Source organism: Nicotiana tabacum, chromosome 14 (assembly GCF_000715075.1).
Source record: "Nicotiana tabacum cultivar K326 chromosome 14, ASM71507v2, whole genome shotgun sequence".
Lineage (NCBI taxonomy): Eukaryota > Viridiplantae > Streptophyta > Magnoliopsida > Solanales > Solanaceae > Nicotiana > Nicotiana tabacum.
In genome coordinates, this window is record NC_134093.1 from 114506128 (window position 1) to 114521154 (window position 15027).

General features: G+C 37.1%; 1 protein-coding gene across 3 annotated transcripts; it reads right to left on the reverse strand.

Moving 5' to 3' along the window:
- Window positions 1–172: 172 nt before the first annotated feature.
- On the reverse strand, window positions 173–15003 carry LOC107782506 (acylamino-acid-releasing enzyme). Of its 3 annotated transcripts, none has more exons than XM_075229906.1 (18): window positions 14835–15002; window positions 12736–12911; window positions 12273–12576; window positions 11967–12188; window positions 11506–11718; window positions 11283–11357; window positions 10616–10754; window positions 10352–10503; window positions 10158–10240; window positions 9945–10066; window positions 9741–9819; window positions 8259–8436; window positions 2388–2448; window positions 2135–2257; window positions 1569–1766; window positions 1377–1445; window positions 695–771; window positions 173–597 (listed from the first exon to the last, which is right to left on the reverse strand). In XM_075229906.1, the coding sequence occupies exons 1-18, from the start codon at window positions 14975–14977 to the stop codon at window positions 534–536; spliced, it is 2478 nt and encodes an 825-aa protein (XP_075086007.1). In that variant the 5' UTR covers window positions 14978–15002; the 3' UTR covers window positions 173–533. The 3 variants fall into 3 exon arrangements, with proteins under 3 accessions (XP_075086007.1, XP_075086006.1, XP_075086008.1); XM_075229905.1 differs by having other exon boundaries at window positions 12273–12579; XM_075229907.1 differs by lacking the exons at window positions 173–597; window positions 695–771; window positions 1377–1445; ... (1 more) ...; window positions 2135–2257; window positions 2388–2448 and adding an exon at window positions 4547–4808 and having other exon boundaries at window positions 12273–12579; window positions 14835–15003.
- Between the last annotated feature and the right edge of the window lie 24 nt (window positions 15004–15027).

Consider the following 15027-nt stretch of genomic DNA (forward strand, 5'->3'; position numbering starts at 1 on the left):
ACTAAGCACCCATTCACTTTTATAATTTATACAGTAAACCAGTAAATATTACAACGAAAATTTCTAAGAAGCTTTAATCAAGATTTGCTTCTCCCGAGTGACAAAGCCAATCATGACATCATTATGAACTCAGTCTAAAAAAAATGGCAATTGGTGCAAGGGGTTACAGAAGTGGAGGAAACAAATTATTACTCATTCTCTTTAGGGTAAAATACAAAATTATCCGGTCTGCTGAAACAAATTGCATTCGCTAGCCGAAGTGTATAATATATGTATTTCCATTGTCATTAAATAAAAAAGAGCAAGTTTTTGATTTTCTAAAAACATCTCATCCATTTTCCAATGAACGATTCAAAATTTTCCTTTTATGATACCCGAGAAATCTTAGAAAAGGCGTAGTTCAAAACTTGATGAATAATGGGCTCGCCCCTTCTGCTCTTCTCCCCACTTAAATACCATGCCCCTCTGCTCTTATGACAATATCAGCAGGAAGGTATGTCGAAAGTCTCAGTTAAGACATGAATAGAATCCATCTATTTGCAGTACTTCTTAAACCAGACTCCAATGTTTAAAAAGCTTTCAAAGTCAGATTGTGGTCTGCAAAAGAGATGTAAACGCAAGTTCAAAATATGAAAGTGAAATATGAAACTCAAGTACCAGATACTGCAATTTGATGGACATAAGACCACTTTACCTATCAATTGCATGAGTGTCCTCAGGGAACACAATGACTTTAACCTCCACTCCTTTCTCCTTCAACGCTCGTGCATACTGCACGTAATAAGAGCGAAAAAAGCATACACTTTCTTGAGTTATACATTGTATGGAAATAAAACCAAAACTTAAAACGACATTGGTCATTCTGCTGCAACAAACATTACAGCCATTAGACCACAATAGCTTAACTAGCTTATAAACAACAAAGTAACTCGCTTTCATCTCACAGATTTACGTGGTTCACTGAGTCATATTGCTGATTGGGTATCGGCAGTATGAAATTTTTGGTCCACAGATGATAGGCACTTAACGGATATCCTTTTACGACATTTTATCAATAAGAAGTTTGTAGCTTGCCTTAAAAATAAAGCCAGCAACTAGATTCCACAAAGATTTGATCATATTATGGATCGGTTCATAGTTGTTCAAAGAGAATCAAAAGGAAAATGAAATAGATGATGGACATACATAAATACAAATGTTCCCATACCCTAGATGTCATGTTAAAAATGAACCAAGATATGCCACCAAGAAAAGGTGCAACTAGGAAAGATGATATAGAATACGATGGACTTTCATAACTACAACCTTGCTCATATCAATGAAAACTTATGTTCAATGAATAAACAAGTAACTTGAAAGATGATAAGAAAGCTCACTTGCAACCCAGTAGACATTGGTACACGGAGGTCCTTTGCACCTAACAGGACAAGTGTAGGAGTTCTGACCTACAAATTTGTAAGCACATCGATGTTGGAAATGCATTCCGATAAAATACTTTCTAGAGAACTGATAGAAACACAAATAGTTTAACACCGAAGACTGTCGAACCCAGATGTAACAGATCACACCTTGGAGACGTGTGAAATTGGTGATTTTCTGTAAAAGGCTTCAAGGTGTTCAACTGAAGTAGCCTCTGTAAAGCTTGATTTTCCCTTATATCCAAATGTCTCGGCATAGCACCAATCAGGTATATCAGATGTACCAACCATCAAAGCAAGGTTGCAAACAGGGTTCCTCGCAACTGCTGCTGCAAACTTATCTGGTGCCTGCAGAAATAGTAGCAGAACAGTCAAGAAATAGTCATTTTGGGATTTTTACACAAATAGCCGGCCGGATTCACAGTTTACTTTTCCTAGCCGGTATACATAGATTATACACTGATTATACAAGGTTATACACATTATACATGGATTATACATATATTATACATCCACGGCTATTTTTGGTTTACGCGGTTGGGTGGGCGGCTATTTAGGTTAATTCTTCTTTAAATTTAAAAAAGACAAGCTTGTCCAGCTTCCCTTTATAAAGAGCCACAAATGTTTGTTGAACAAAGCTAACGAGGATCATAAGTTCAGAAAAATGGGTACATAAGAAAACATAAAGACAATGGCATCTTAGGAAATTGATAGACCTGGCCAATCAAGTGAGTTGTCAAAAATCCACCGTGAGAACCGCCCAGCACGGCTATTTTAGACGGATCTGCAAGTCCCTTTTCAATGACATGATCTATAGCAGCAAGTACATCATTAACATCCTGAAGATAAAGGAAAAAAGAGGAAGAAAGTCTTAGGTTCCAAATCCTTAATAGAATTATTATGAAAAAGGAGCAATTCTATTCCATGAAACCTTTAAGTTAAGAGAATGAATAGATGGCAAACAAGTACCTGTGATCCAATTTTACCAGGAAGAGATTGTACTGCTTCCTCGCCAAACCCCAAGGAGCCTCTGAGAGGAGTGACAAAACAAAAAGTGCTTAATTAAGGCATTTATTGCCGCTTACCCAAAAAAAAAAAAAAAAAGATATTCAGAGAACAAAAAAATATGAACTTTTCTGCTTGAAATGCCTTAAGCAAGAGACCAGCAATTACCGCTCCATTGCTACCCTCAGAAGTTAAAATGATGAGGGTGAAAAGAAGAGAGAATAGGGAAATATATATATATATATATATATATATATATATATATATATATATATATATATATATATATATATATATATATATATATATAAAGAGAGAAGCAATCCACAAGAAAAAAGAGCTTTACTAATAATTCTAGATAGTTTGACTATGATGAGCAATTGATACTACAGTTTAAACCAGAAATTAACAAAGGAAAGGCCACTCTACAAAGCAATTGAAGTGTTATTTTGCCTTAAACAATGCCCCCTCAAGGTTTTCTTTCGATGTTTACATGCCCCAAAATCTTCTTTTGAGGAGGTCGTGGGGGGCTATGCGTAAGATGAGAAAGGGCAGAGCAACCGGGCCAAACAAAATTCCGGTAGAATTTTGGAAGTGTGTGGGTAGAGATGGCTGACTGTGTTGTTTAATGTTATTTTCAGGACGAAGAGGATGCCGAACGAGTGGAGATGGAGTACGGTGGTACCGTTGCACAAGAACAAAGGTGATATCCAGAGTTGCAATAACTATAAGGGTGTCACACTTCCTTTTTTCCGAGGGGATAGGGAGTTTTTCCAATTAAAGTGACATTAATCGAAATGGGATTATTTAATTAATCAGAGTCGCCACTTGGAATAATTGTTATGGTGTCCCAAGTCACCGGTTTATTTTAAAATCCCAAATCGAGAAAATTAACTCTTATTTATGGTCCGCGAACACAGAAGACCGGGTAAGGAATTTTGTTAACCCGGGAGAAGGTGTGAGGCACTCCCGAGTTCTGTGATTTTAGCACGGTCGCTCAACTATTAAAAATTGACATAATTATATGATTTATTACATGTTCAAAATCAATTGTGCATTTTTACTTTCTAACCGCTTTTAATTATTTATTTAACCACTTTTAGTATTTATGGAATTTATTTGAATAAGTTACGATGTCGCGCACTCGTTGTTTTTTGTACATATTGCGAATCGCGTCACGTGAAACGCACCCGCGATCTACAACATATTGATTTTATTATTGTTTGAAATGAGGTCAAGTTGCGTGAAACGCGCACCTGAGTAGGGATTTATGTATCGTAACCATGACGCAGGAACCGTACCCATAGTCACGATGATTTATTATTAATCGCGCCTAAAAGCATATTAGCGAGTGAGTTGTTCAACTCCTAAATTTGAGATTATTGCAAGATTGTGAATTATGGATAGGAGATTTTGTGGAAGAAATAGTATGATACAACTATTATTATCATTAAGAGAACATTTATTCTTTAGAGCTTATTAAAAGTCATAATAACTTAATAAATTACTAGCATTCCATTTTACAAAATACCTAAATAATGTAAATAATAAAAGAACCAAATAAGGACGTACAAAACATGGAAAAATGCTAAGGCATGATTTACAAAATATTGTTAAAATGAAATCAAGTTTCAAAATCAACATCCATTAAACATGATTTAAAGCTTACTTGAATGTTCTCTTAATCCAAACTAACGAACAACCAAAACTACAAAGAGTCAACTATAGATGAACACTAATGGAGATCAAAATACAGTAAAAGGACATTAACCGAGCAAAATATCATGTGTTTAATCATTGAGCAACACAGAAAAACAAGCAAACAAAATATACAACAGTGGAGAGAAAAGAAAACTCAACCTTATAGCGAGAAGCTTTCTTCATTATAATCCAACACTTTTTATCCCAAAGCTTTATACAGTGATGATTTGAAAGGAGCAAAAACACGAGAAAACTGATGACAAGATATGGACTAAAATGCGCCTCAAACCGAAAGCCAAGTCGGCGACCTCGACCCCGACAAACTCAATTTTTGGAGCTTTTTTTTTTTTTTGTGCGAGAAGAGGACTGGTTTTAGGTGATTTTCGCAGCTGTTTTTTTTGGGCCTGTTTCAGCTGCGTTTTCACTGCTGTTCGGGACGGTTTTGGGGGGGTTAATGATGGCTCAAAAGTGGTCAAGGGCTGGTAGTTTTTGGGTGGTGAAGCTGCTGGTTTTTTCGAAAGAAAGACGAAGAAAGAATGACACGAATAGAAATTCCCTTAGCGTAGAAGAAGCAAAAACATTTCTCTCAAATCCCTCCCCTCTATTTTTTCCTTCTTTTTTTTCTTCTTTTTTTTATGGTTGCACCTGCTTCTTGCAAGGTTGCTTTTGGGTTGCACCTGTTTCCTGTTTTTCATACAAAGAACAATTGTTAGTTTGAAACGGTGGTTGGTTTTGCGGCCTTGAGTGTTTCAGTGGCTTGATCTTGCCCGGCTTCTTTGATGATAATTTCACCTGCAACTGCTAGTTTCCTAAATACTGATTGCATTTCTGGCCTCGGAGAACCTTTGGCTTTTACAAACTTTGCCATGATAGTCGATCACGTGGGACTTAACCTTTTCCAACTTTATTTTGACTTTGTAGGCCTTTGACTTCTTTCTTCCAATTTTAACTTCAGAGCATTAGGGAACCTTTGGCTTTTCAAACTTTGCCAAGACGGTTAGCCACTTGGGACTTTACTTTTTCAACTTCATTTTGCTTTTGTAGGCGCTTTCAATTTGATTTCCTCCTTCCAAGAGTTTTTGATTTCGAAGCATCGGCCGCCATGGCCAGTCGGGGTCGACTTGATGCCCCTGCCTAGGCTGGGTGCCTTTTTTGCATATTAGCTTGTATCAAACGAGAACCCTGTAAATCAGTCTTACCATCCCTTCTTTGTCTTAGCTTCGGAACAGAGTTAGACCGAAAAGGATTCAAAGAAAACAAACATTGGAATGGACAATGAATTTAGACAAAAGGTATCCCTTTTGGGGAAAGAAAAAAAGGACTTATCTGGAGTACATGCGGACTTCAATGAACATGACATGCCTTTTGGACAAGGTGCCCAGGGAAGTCCTTTGGAGATGCCTGGAGGCAAAAGGTGTGCCAGTCGCTTACATCAGGGCGATTAAAGACATGTATGATGGAGCTAAAACTCGGGTTAGGACTGTGGGAGGTGGCTCTGAGCATTTTCCGGTTGTTATGGGATTGCACCAAGGATCTGCGCTAAGCCCTTCTTATTTGCCCTGGTGATGGATGCACTGACACACCATATTCAAGGGGAGGTGCCATGGTGTATGTTATACGCTGATGACATAGTTCTGATTGATGAGACGCGGGGCGGCGTTAACGAGAGGATGCAAGTTTGGAGAGACCCATGAATCTAAGGGTTTCAAGTTGAGCAGCACGAAGACAAAATACCTGGAGTGCAAGTTCAGCGCCGAGTCGAGTGAAGCGGGCATGGACGTGAGGCTTGGATCACAGGCCATCCCCAAGACAGACAGTTTCAAGTACCTTGGGTTGGTTATCCAGGGGGATGGGGAGATCGGCGAGTATGTTGCACACCGTATAAGGGTGGGGTGGATGAAATGGAGGTTAGCATCTGGAGTCATGTACGACAAGAAAATGCCACCGATGCTCAAAGGTAAGTTTTATAGAGCGGTGGTTAGACCAACCATGTTGCATGGGGCAAAGTGTTGGCCAGTTAAGAACTCACATATCCAGAAGATGAAAGTAGCAAAACTGAGGAAAGCAGAACTGAGGATGTTGAGGTGGATGTGAGGGCACAATAGGATGGATAAGATTAGGAATGAAAATATTCGGGAGAAGGTAGGGGTAACTCCTATGGATGACAAGATGCGGGAAGCGAGGCTCAAATGGTTCGGGCACGTGCGGAGGAAAATCTCATAAGCCCCGGTAAGGAGGTGTGAGCGGTTGGCTATGGCTGGTACGAGAAGAGGTAGAGGGTGGCCTAAGAAGTATTGGGGAGAGGTGATCAGGCAGAACATGGCGTGGCTTCAGATTTTCGAGGACATGGCCCTTGATAGCAAGGTGTGGAGGTCGAGCATTAGGGTTGTAGATTAGGAGGCAGTTGACCATTTTTCTGCATCGTTCCGGGTGAGAGACTAGTCAGATAAGGTTTTGTCTTAGACTGCTAGTAGTTAATGATGTGTTCATACTATTCTTCCATTTTTTTCTAGTACCGGGCCTTATCTACTTGTTATTGTTATTGCTTTTCATTTATTTTCTGGTCCTTATGTTGCTACTATTATTTCTGTGATTTCTGTTGATGGTACTGATTTATTGTCTCTATTCGTCTTCTTGAGCGAGGGTCTTTCGGAAACAGCCTCTACCCCCTCGGGATAGGGATAAGATTTGCGTACTCACTATCCTCCCCATACCCCACTTGTATGATTACACTGGGTTGTTGTTGCTGTTGTTTACATGCCCCCAAAACTGCAAAAGGGGAGCAATTGTCCCTAATGTCAAGTGACCATCTAGGAGCCAACTCAACCTAGATTTTGGGTTCACTTCATTCATTTTGATTCTGATTAATCTAAGAATCTGGCTTGGCATCAGTCTACTACAACAACAACCCAATGTATTCCCACAAGTGGGGTCTGGGGAGGGTAGGATGTACGCATCCTTACCTCTACCCTGGACGGGTAGAGAGGTTGTTTCCGATAAACTCGCAGCTAAAGAAAAGATGAAAGAAGCACTGATAGATAATTTGTTGATATCTAGTGTATTGATAAACAATCTCCATTTAAAAAATTCCATGAGTTCTATTTATAATTGTAAATATATTCTTCTACTAGTGTTTTGTTCCCGGGAACAGAGGCAAATGAGAGGATTCTGCAAGGTCGTTGTAAGTTCATCATTTACTGGCTAATCTGTGAGCTCTTCAAACAATATAAATTATGTAAAAGAGAATTAGTTTTTTGGGATATCATTTCCTAATCACTTGGTATCTCCATAGATTATATATCCCTTATTTACAATTTAAAAAAAATCCATTAAACTTTCTTCTTCATTTTAGAATGTTGCTAAGATTGAAATTTGTTTAGACCAGAATCACCAATTTAAATATGGCCTCAAGTTTAGATCTCTTTTATATTATACTGTGTCAATCTCAACCAAACAAATTTTGAGATTGCCATTTTCATCATTCCACTTGATTCTTTACCAGCAGAAATTTCTTTGATCAGTTATTTACTGGTAGCTAACTAAAATGTGAATTTTAAATTTCCAGCATCTCTTGATTAAATTCATTGACATTGAATAAAACCAAGAAAGTAGGTTGAAGCTAGCTAATATATAAGTTGGGAAAGAGAATAATTTTTTTTTCAAGCTGAAATTTATATTGAATATCATTTTTTCAATATAGTCAAAATGATATTCACTTTCCCCCATCTGCAGGAAATTTTGGCATTTGCACAAATTTCCATGGGGTAAGGGGTGTGAGTAAGAGCTGTTTGTTTATGTATTTTATTTGCATGTCACCTTAAATCTAAAAGAATTAAATACACAGATGTCTTAATAAAAAGTTGCAAAGGGGATATCATCAAAAGTTTCACGCCCTATACAATTAGTCTAGCATCTCACACACGTTACATTTTGCATGTCACCATACATCTAAAAGAATAAATACACGGATGTCCAAATAAAAAAATTGCAAAAGGAAGGGATATCTCGCGACCTATAATACTAGTCTAGCATCTCATATACGTTACTAGTATTTCACAGTCGGAGTGATCACAAATTTCAGCAACCATTTGAATTAACAGAAGCATGAAGAAAGAAGTCAGTTATGTTGCTTACCTGTAATTTACAATCAACAAGCTATAACCAAGCGAGGAAAGGAAAGCTAAGGACGTTGAGAAGCTTGACAATGAAACAGAATGAGGACCCCCGTGAAGGACTACAATCAGCGGATCACACACATTGCGGCTCTGAGACTTAGAGGATACAAAGATAGCCTCATACGGTTTGCCGGCACCTACATGAATAAAACTCATTGAAGATTAAAGTAGAAATAGCACAGTTATTCAGCCTTGAGCCACGATTTTAAATTACAACTCACTCCATAAATTAGAATATCCAAAACTTATTTTGATAGATTTTTTAATAGCTTTCATGCCCAAATTTTCACCAAAAATTCAATCTTGTTTTTATTCTAGAACTCATCTGCTGATTCTGACAATTAAAACTAGGAAATTAAAGCATAGCAGGCATCATGCTATGTAGCCCCAGGTCATGACTCTAAGCTTCTATCTCCTTTCATTTTGTTATACTAGATGCTGGCCATAATATTAGTTTATTGACATATCTTATAGTGTAATTGTACTATGCATACGGTATTTTGATTTTTTTTCTTTTTTCAGAAGGTAATATATTTGTATAATAATAAACTACACAAACAGAAAAAAACAAAATGAAATTGGAATTAAAAGAGAATTAAGGGAATTACAAGAATAATTGTACTACGCATATGATGTTTTGATTTTAGTGCAATTGGAATAACAATTAAAACCTCGTCTGCATAGTACACTGTCTCTTCTTTTCCTGGAGCTTCTATATCTGTGTTTAAAGCAATATTATGCTGGTTTAACCATCAACTAGGAGTTCCTGTGCTTCAGTGCAAGAATTTGATTAATATAACCATAGTTCATATTACGTAGGTTCAAATAGTAATCAGGTCTAAGATTTCTTTTTTCTTTTTGGTAGATAAAAGGAATTGTGTTGTAGAGAAAGCAGACAAGGGAGCTGTAGCCCATATACTATTAAGTGTAATGTTATTAATGCAGGAAACATGTCTTTGAACAATAGATCCGCTTCCGTAGCACATTATGCAATAACTATGTCCTATTTTCAGATCATTATCATAGAAAACAAATTATCAACTACATGGACGCTGGAATATTAATTAAACGGTTGCAGGAATAAATTAAATTAATCAAAACTTTACGCTGACAAGTTCCTCAAAAGGTGAGCTAGAAGCTATCTGTGCAAACACTAAAAAAATATTTTTACACACTATGCCAGGAAACAAATATATTCTTGATTTTTTGAGACACACTCCACTATCGGAGTTTGAATTTCTGAATATCAAATCATCACCAGGAGCATATAACTTAAAGTACTCAATCTATTTCAGAGAAACAGCGCAGCATAAGGTTATACATAAACCCATCAAGAAGTTGGTCTCCATATCATTATACATAAACCCATCCTAAATACTTAAAATATCACACGTCCACGTGTAAGCAAGTCTTTAGTGAAGACTACGATGAGTTATATTACCTTTAGTAAGGTTCTCGGAGATATCCCTGACAGGAATCCTCATAATACTAAATTGGCGTGAAGACAGCAGAGATGTTACCTGTGAGAATTATTGGGGACATTTTAATTTCAGAAAAGCCTTCCTAACTAGTACATACCTAACAGAACAGACTAGATGAAACAATAAATAAATAAAGAAAAAAAAATAAAGAGAAACAGACTGACCTTTTCAGAGCATCTAGATATGGGGCTTGAAACATCTAACCAACTCCATGAGGCCTCTGCGGATGCCTTACGGACAAAGGACCCGTACTTGATTGCAGGAACATCAACGGGACTACTACAGACTTTAACCCCAAAAAAATGATAGACTCTTTGATTAATGGGACTACTATTACAGGAACCAGTATAAATTGAAGTATAAACACCGACTCTTACCAGCTATGATGTTGTCACCATCTAGTGCGAGCACATTCCAAGAGAAGCTAGAGTCTCCAAGGCTAATGCGTGATACATTTCCACTATCATTTTTGACAAAGACGCATTTCACTACTATAAACTTGTTGATACAGAAAAAGAATTCAAAGCATGTCGTGATGCCATTCACATTGAATAACAAAATATTAGGTTACCTTATCACATTTACTGAAATTATTACTTGTGCGCTGCCCCAGATAGAAGATAAGATCATAGTAGATCCATCAGAAATCCAAGGTCTACTAGGAACACTATAGCAGTAAAGGCCAGGGAAGCAGCCATCTTCAGGACACATCACAACAGGAACCTGCAGTAGGATAAAGCCGGAATCAAATATAATAATACTACTTAAAATGGCTAACAATGACTGGCTTCAAAGTGCTGATGCAAGTAATCAGAATCACAAAAAGTGAGTGTACCACATCAATAATTTTAGCATCTGGAGTTGGCTTTCCATTGAATGACCAATCAATCCTATGAAGTGAACCAGTTGCAGAATGTGCCCAAGAATCTACTGAACTTCTAGCGGACAAAAACAGAAGCAATTTTCCATCTGGACTGGAAATTTTATTGAAAGATTAATTAGTTCCATTTTATCAAGCAAAATACCTGCAGCTGTTAAATAACCTGAGGAAGCTGCAAGACTCCTTACATGGAACCTACTGATGTTTTAACAATTGTTATCTAAAGGAGAAAATCAAGGGCACAAGGACATGTCTCCACCAATTTCAGAAATTCATCTACACATCTGCTCTTCCTGTTTTTCAACATTATATTTTTTTCTTTTTCTTTTATTACCCGTGGTGTTTGGACCAACTTGCGCGCACCTCGACTAATTCCCCGGGGTATGTGCTACCTCCCACCAGCATAGGTATCGGATAACTTTGTCTACCAATACTTGGACATAATGGAGAAATTACCTAGTGTTTTTGCCTCGGCTGGGAGTTGAACCTACGGCCTCATGGTTCCCATCCCACGTCATTAACAACTAGACCATGCCCTTGGGGTGCTTATTTTTCTCCTTTTTATTCTGGGGAGTGTGGGGAGGGGGGAGGGGGTTGGCCAGGCCAGTAATTCAAGACAAACCTGAAACGAGGAAAGTAAGCACTACTTAAGCTTTGTGTCAGCTTAGTTGGAGATACATTGTCAGCTGCATGAGTTCTGAAAGTGAGAAAATGTCAATCGAAATTAGTAAAATAGCATATACCAAATATAAAGGAATTCTCCACTAGCTAAGTCCCCTTTATACATTCATATAGAAGATGTTAATCCATAACATTTTCTTTTCTAGCAACTAACAAGTAATTACCCAGATTGATGGATGTCTGACTTTGAAAATGGAGCTCTAACAGCATATAAGGCACAAGGCCTGTTATAGCAATATTTTATGCCCAACTTTCTAGTATCTGAAGGCCACCCAACAAAAACCAGATATTGTTGCAATCCTTCAGTGGATGGAGCCCATACAACTTGTCCGACACTCAGTGACTTCCCAATTCCTTCAACAGGACGTACTTCTCCACTGCACAAATTCATAATTAGAATTGCTATCTAAAAACATCAAAACTGAAGGGAAGGTTTGGGGCAACAGAAAAAGTTGTCGCCGTGTGACCAAGAGGTCATTGGTTCAAGCCGCGGAAACAGCCTCTTGCAGAAATACAAGGTAAGGCTGTGTACGATAAGACCCAATGTGGTCTGACCCTTCACCTGACCCTGCGCATAGCGGGAGCTAGTGCACCGGCTGCCCTTATATATGAGCAATATACAGACCTGTTGACATTGATGATGAAAAGAGCAGGTTGTCTTTTTCCAGCATAGGTTTCCCCCCACTCCTCTTCCCAGTCCCCTTGACCTTTCCACTTACCACATTCTTTATCTGTAGAATTCTCTTTCTTATAACCAAAAGTAGTAAATGTAGGCTTCGAGGGAGCCGGTTCCTCAGCGACATAAGCAATAAGAGTTTCATCGTTGTTCCACGATATTCCCTCAAACCTGCATTATCAAATATTAATGCACACTGAGTATGTGAATCCGGAAGTGAAGTAAGTAAAGTTAAGTGTTCATATAATAACTTACCATCCATCTGAATATACGGAGCCATGGACAGAGGTAGGAACCAAAAACTCCTTTTCCACCAGAGATTGACCCCAAATTTCAAACTTGGTCGGAGAATCATTTTCAGGATTTCGAACTACAAGAAGCTTTGAACCTGAAGGTGATGGGATCATCAGAGAAACATTGGACATCTCAATAGGAAATGCAGCCCATAGAAAGTCCACACCATCTGTACTTTCTTTTGAAATATGACAAGATAATATGTATCTTCTCTTTTTGTTGGCTAGGAGATTCGGTTGGCTTATCGAGAACATACCCTGGGAACCTTCTGGTGCAGCGAAAAGTAACAAAAAAAAAATGGTTACGATCTAGCAGCAGTTAAAGAATAAAGCAATATATTAAGTGGGAATGCAAGAATTTAACTAGAACTACACCTGTTTTTTATCTACCAAATTAAGCGAATGAAGAATTAAAGAAATCATACCACCATCAGATGTGAAAGTCCATGCCTTATCAATGGTGGGGATGCTAGTGAAATCTTGGAGCAAACTAGATTGAGAAGAGTATTCTTCCTCAGTTCTTGCGTCCAACCCCAGAGGAAATTCTTTCGAGGAGCCGGCTCTTACATTATTCATTGTGGAGAAAACTGAGAAACTTCGTCTAGAAATTAACATAAAAAAGGGACCATTCAATACAGAAATTTCACTAATCAAGGAACATTTAGTTTCCAATCAAGAAAACAAATATGAAAGAATAGACCCGCTCTTCACTCATCCCCACCGTTGATACATAAAGAAGAAGAGAGTGTACATTTTCTCATCCTAAAAGTTTACATATAGTCATGAAAAAGTTTGGGTAACTGACTATGAAACAAACAAACAAGTATCTGAAGTTGGATTAATGAAAGTTCAAATGACCAAAAAACGGGGCAAGTTTTGAGACCCGTCATCGACAGTGGCAGAGCCACAGCCAAGAAAGGGGTTCAACATTGATAATTTGTACTATGCAAATAGGGTAAAAACAATTTGTTCATTTATACATATACATATATACATAAATTTTTGAATCCCCTTGACATACAAGAATGTAGTTCAAAAATTGCCTTAGGTCGCAAGTTAGAATTTTTTGAATATCCACTTGGTAAAATTCCCGACTCTGCCACTGGCCATTGGTGTCAAAAGAAAGTCAAACAAATAACTAAATACCACATGAAGTGAATCTTCTTTTCCCACTATGCATTGGATAAATGGAACTTCCTTTTTCACTCTCTTTTTTTGTATCCTTTTTAGGCTAATGTACAACTTGCTTCAAGTTAAACTAAGACCTTCAGAAGCAGTTCACAAGAATCAACACTTGCTCGAAATTTCATTGTTGTAATTTCCTTCTTGGATGGGACATTTAGCAAATACTCGCCATGCATATTACAACAACAACAACAACAACAACATACCCAGTATACTCGCCCATGCATATTTTGAAAAGAAAAAATTCTTAAAAACAAACACCTACAATATGCTAAGGTCAATGAATAGTTGTATTTGATTTCGAAAGACCAACATCAATATATAACAACTACGCTTTAGTTCCAAACAAGTTGTGTTCAGCTATATGTATCCTTACCGACAAGCATCAATATAAACTTCTTAATTAAGTCATATAAGTAAAATGGTCAATTGTAAATGTCATACTAGAACAGATAAAGTGTTTTTTTAATAGAACAGATTAAGTTTTTATCTTTTTTAATTAAACAGATAAAGTTTTTATCTTTTTTACTCCCTCACATAAAATGTGACATACTTTCTTTCCTAGTTTGTCCCCAAAAAAAAAAGACCCAATTATATATTTTGAATTCAATCTAACTTTAACCTTTTCAATTTACCTTTAATGAGAAAATGTATAGCCACACGTCTATAAATGTTTTTAGATCAAAAATTTCAAAACTCATATTTCTCTCATTAACTCCATACCCAGTCAAACATCGCCACATAAATTCAGATCGAGGGAGTAATACTTATCAGAGTATAAATCCAATCTTTGTACCATATGAAACAAATATGCACAAAATCAAGATAACACATTTCTGCAAAATGAAAACTTGCAAAAAAAAACTTAATTAGGCCTCAATAAGTGCTATCTGAATGTAATTTACAGTACTGTACAAAATGTGACATACTTTCTTATCTACTTTGTCCCAGAAAAGAATGATCCAATTATATATTTAAAATAATTTAACTTTAAACTTCTCAAATTACCCTAAATGATATTATTTCTAGCCACACACATCTTTATGACTTATTTTAGATCACAAGTTTCAAAAGTCTTATTTCTAATTTGGTGGCCGGTCAAACAGCGCCACATAAATTCAGACCGAGGGAGTAATACTTATCAGAGTATTTATCCAATCTTTGTACCATATGAAACAAAATATGCACAAATTTAAGATAACACATTTCTGCAAAATGAAAAGTTGCAAAAAACTTAATTAGGCCACAATAAGTGCTATCTGAATGTAATTTACAGTACTATACAAAGTTATAAGAATAAATTTACAAAATCAAGAGAGATAGTGAAAGAGAATTTTACGAGTTTAGCCAAATGGGTCTGTATGAAAGAGACTTGGGCTGCTTGAGAAGGCGATTTTCAACAGAGGAGAAAGGGCGTAGTAGCACTGAGCCGATGAAGTAGGTGTGTTTTGCAGCTAAGGGAAGAAATATATTATTCGTCATAGAATATGATTTTTACTATTCAATCAGATTGGCTCCCTTTTTTTAAGTTA